The sequence below is a fragment of the Papilio xuthus genome, unplaced genomic scaffold, assembly GCF_000836235.2.
Source record: "Papilio xuthus unplaced genomic scaffold, Pxut_1.1 DF826693.1, whole genome shotgun sequence".
Taxonomy (NCBI): Eukaryota; Metazoa; Arthropoda; class Insecta; order Lepidoptera; family Papilionidae; genus Papilio; species Papilio xuthus.
Genome location: NW_013531956.1, coordinates 1 through 3,490, shown reverse-complemented (window position 1 = coordinate 3,490; position 3,490 = coordinate 1). Strand labels below are relative to the sequence as shown.

At 44.0% G+C, this 3,490-nt stretch overlaps 1 protein-coding gene across 1 annotated transcript; it reads left to right on the top strand.

Annotated features, from left to right (window-relative positions):
- Positions 1–1,047: 1,047 nt before the first annotated feature.
- On the top strand, positions 1,048–3,487 carry LOC106122961 (juvenile hormone esterase-like; the record flags this gene model as incomplete). Its single annotated transcript, XM_013319109.1, has 3 exons — positions 1,048–1,296; positions 1,909–3,218; positions 3,377–3,487. Coding segments are annotated over exons 1-3 (1,553 nt in total), but the record flags the coding sequence as incomplete, so codon positions are not given.
- Positions 3,488–3,490: the final 3 nt, after the last annotated feature.

The following is a 3,490-nucleotide window of genomic DNA, read 5'->3' as shown; positions in this document are numbered from 1 at the left end:
TTGACAAACATCCACCCATCCATGCAAACATTCGTATTTATAATATTAGTATAAAGTATGATATATATAGTTCTCGTGTCAGGTTAGTTACCATATTCCTCCGACATGGCTGAACAAGTTTTTATGAAATTTTATACGCATATTCGGTAGATCTCAGAATCGGCTACTACCTATTTTTTTTATCCCACGCGGACGGAGTCGCTACGGAGTCGGACAGCTAGTACTAGTATAGATATGTATAGATAAGTATAGGTAGTCAGTATAGATATCACATTTGCCCCAGCATTAGGCGCGCCCGGAGACTTTCACCTCTTTAGAGAGAGAGAGAGAGAGAGAGAGAGAGAGAGAGAGAGAGAGCTCTTTAGGAATCACTGGTATAGTGGACAAAAAGAAATGTAAGAAGGACTAAGGTGTATCTGCTCATAACCGACACGAATCAGTTAACAGATGTGGGTGTGAAACTAAGATTTTTGTGTGATTGTATTATATATTTTTATGTGAATGTGTGAGGAGTGGCTTGAGGTATCACAGGACGGTGCCGAGTACATATACACCAAACCAAACCGGTTGTAGAGTAAAACGACTTAAGCCTTGTGTAAAACATTAAAATGTTGCCTATAATGTCGCCCTGTGGGTTTATATTGAGACACAAATATTTTATTCATATCACGGATTGCGGCGGACGCTTTAATTTGATTTTGTTTATCATTGTGTACCTAGTTCAAGAAATACTCAGCCACAAGCCATCTGGATGACATTCGATCACATACAATTGTGACCATGAAGTTGTAATCCTTGATATAATTTAACTTTACTCATTCTTCATTCAGAAATCAAATATTGTCGGACAAACAAACAATACTAGCTAATTATGATAGTTAGTAGTCGTTTTTCGTGGTATTGGGCGTTTCAATCATTTTGTCGGCTCAAGATCTGCCGCGGCTTGCGCAGTGCCCCTTCACTCCACCCCACCCCACCGCCACCTCACCGCTACACCTAATATTGTGTTGTACACAGCGACTCCTGAGACGTTCCGAGTCGCCGAGATTTTTGAACGCGTTAATAGGTGATTTGGCAACGCACCTCGCTCGTCGTGTCCAGGCGCGAGGTACGACTTGTAACAGTGTCGCCGCGGCTGGCTAGCGCGACGGACGTGCGGCGATCATGGCGCAGGTGACAGTGCAGCAGGGCCTGCTAGAGGGCGAATTGCTCGATGCGATCAGCGGGGACCGCCGCTACTACAGCTTTAAAGGCATTCCCTACGCCGCACCCCCCATACAAACTCTTAGATTCAAGGTAAACAAACAATTAATGATTATTGCTATTGAATCACTTTTTGATTACTTTAAAAACATGGAAAATAAAAACGAACTATAGTTTTTAGTAATAGATTTTTAATAGTAGACTATTATTTCGATTTATTTCGCTTTTTTATATCATAAGATAGCAAACGAGCAAGCGGCCACCTGAATTGCTGAAATATAGCGAAGCGACTGTTGCCCATGGACATTCGCAATCGCAGATGCGTTGCCTACTTTTAATCGACGGAGGAGGGGATGCAAGGCCGCGACTCTGTCCGCGCTGGGTTAAAAAATAGATAAAAGTCGATTCTTAGATCTACTGAATATGCATATAAAATTCCATAAAAATCGGTCAAGCCGTTTGGGACGAATATGGTAACTAACGTTGTGCCATCACCATGTGTTCCATCACTGTAAGAATGTCGTATAAATGTGTAAATGTTAATCGAAAATCGAAAACCATATTGTTACATGTCAGGATTCGAAACCAGGACCTGCAGATTGCAAGTGCTTAACCTCTGAGCCACCGACGCTTTTGTATGCTGCAAATGAAGTAATAAAAAAAATATTTTATACAAAATACACAAGATTTTTTTCTCAATTTCAGGCTCCACAACCCCCGCTACCGTGGACTGGTGTACGAAAAGCTAACCAACACGGATCTCCCTGTCCTCAAAAGGACATATTTACCAATGAACTGTTGGCTGGATCGGAGGACTGCCTTTATTTAAACGTTTATTCGCCGAGCTTGGAGCCCAAGGCACCACTGCCGGTAATGGTCTTCATCCATGGCGGTGGATTCAAGAGTGGATCGGGCGACGTGGATCATTACGGACCGGATTTTCTTGTGTGTCACGACGTTGTAGTTGTCACGATTAATTACAGACTAGAAGTATTAGGATTTCTTTGCATGGACACAGCTGAGGTTCCGGGAAACGCCGGCTTGAAGGACCAAGTGGCTGCTCTGAGGTGGGTCAAGCATAATATAGGGAGTTTCGGTGGCGATGCTAACAACGTGACGGTGTTTGGCGAGAGCGCGGGCGGCGCTGCCACTGCTCTTCACGTGCTCTCACCGCTGTCGCGAGGCCTCTTCACGCGAGCGATCCCCATGAGCGGCGTGCCCTTCTGTGACTGGGCTACTAGCTTTGAACCTAGGAGGCGCGCATTCGTCCTGGGGAAGCAGCTGGGATTAGAAACCACCGATCCGCAGGAACTTTTAGAGTTTCTCCAAAACATTCCAGTTGAAAAATTAGTCGATACCAATCCTTGCGTATTAGTATCTGAAGAAACGGAATCCAGCAATCTGCTTAAAATGTTCCATTTTGGGCCAGTTGTTGAGAAAGACTTTGGGCGCGATCATTTCATAACAGAAGATCCCGCAGTAGCAATGAGGAATGGTCGAGTGAACAAAGTGGACGTTATGATAGGATATACGAGCCAAGAATCGTTGATCCTTTTGAAATATATTTTCACGAAATTGGTCAAATCCTACAACCGATATCCCGAAATGCTCGTTCCTAGAAAGATTTTATTGAACTGCAACGCCGGAACCGTGATGAATTTGTCAGACAGAATTCACAAACAATACTTCGAAGATAAGCCCATTAATGAAGACCAAATCAAAGGATTTGTCGATTATGCTTCTCATTCCACTTTCACTTACAACATACACAAATATGTTAACCTTTTGCCTAAAATCGGAACAAGGATTTACATGTACAAATTCTCTTGCATCTCTGACAGATGCATTTACGGAAAAGAAGGACTTAAGTATGGTATAGTTGGAACATCTCACCTCGACGACCTGATGCATTTGTTCGACCCGAAGCTGCTCAACCTGCCGCTCGACAAGGACAGCTCGACATACAAAATGATTAAACAAACGTGTCAACTTTTCACGAACTTCGCTAAGTACGGGTGAGTTATCACTTATCTAGTGACAGCGCACATTGCAAGCAATACCAATTTAAAAACATTCGCAGAATCATTCACGGCTCATGATGGATTTGCGATATTTTCATAGCCAAGTTCAATGTTTGTAGACCAAAGTAAATGAAAGGAACATTGCATTTCAGCAACCCGACTCCCGACAGCTCGCTCGGAGTGAAGTGGGCCGAGTACGAGGAGAGCACCGGCGCCTACCTGGACATAGCGGAGCAGCTCACGGCGGGCACGGGGCTCGACGCCGC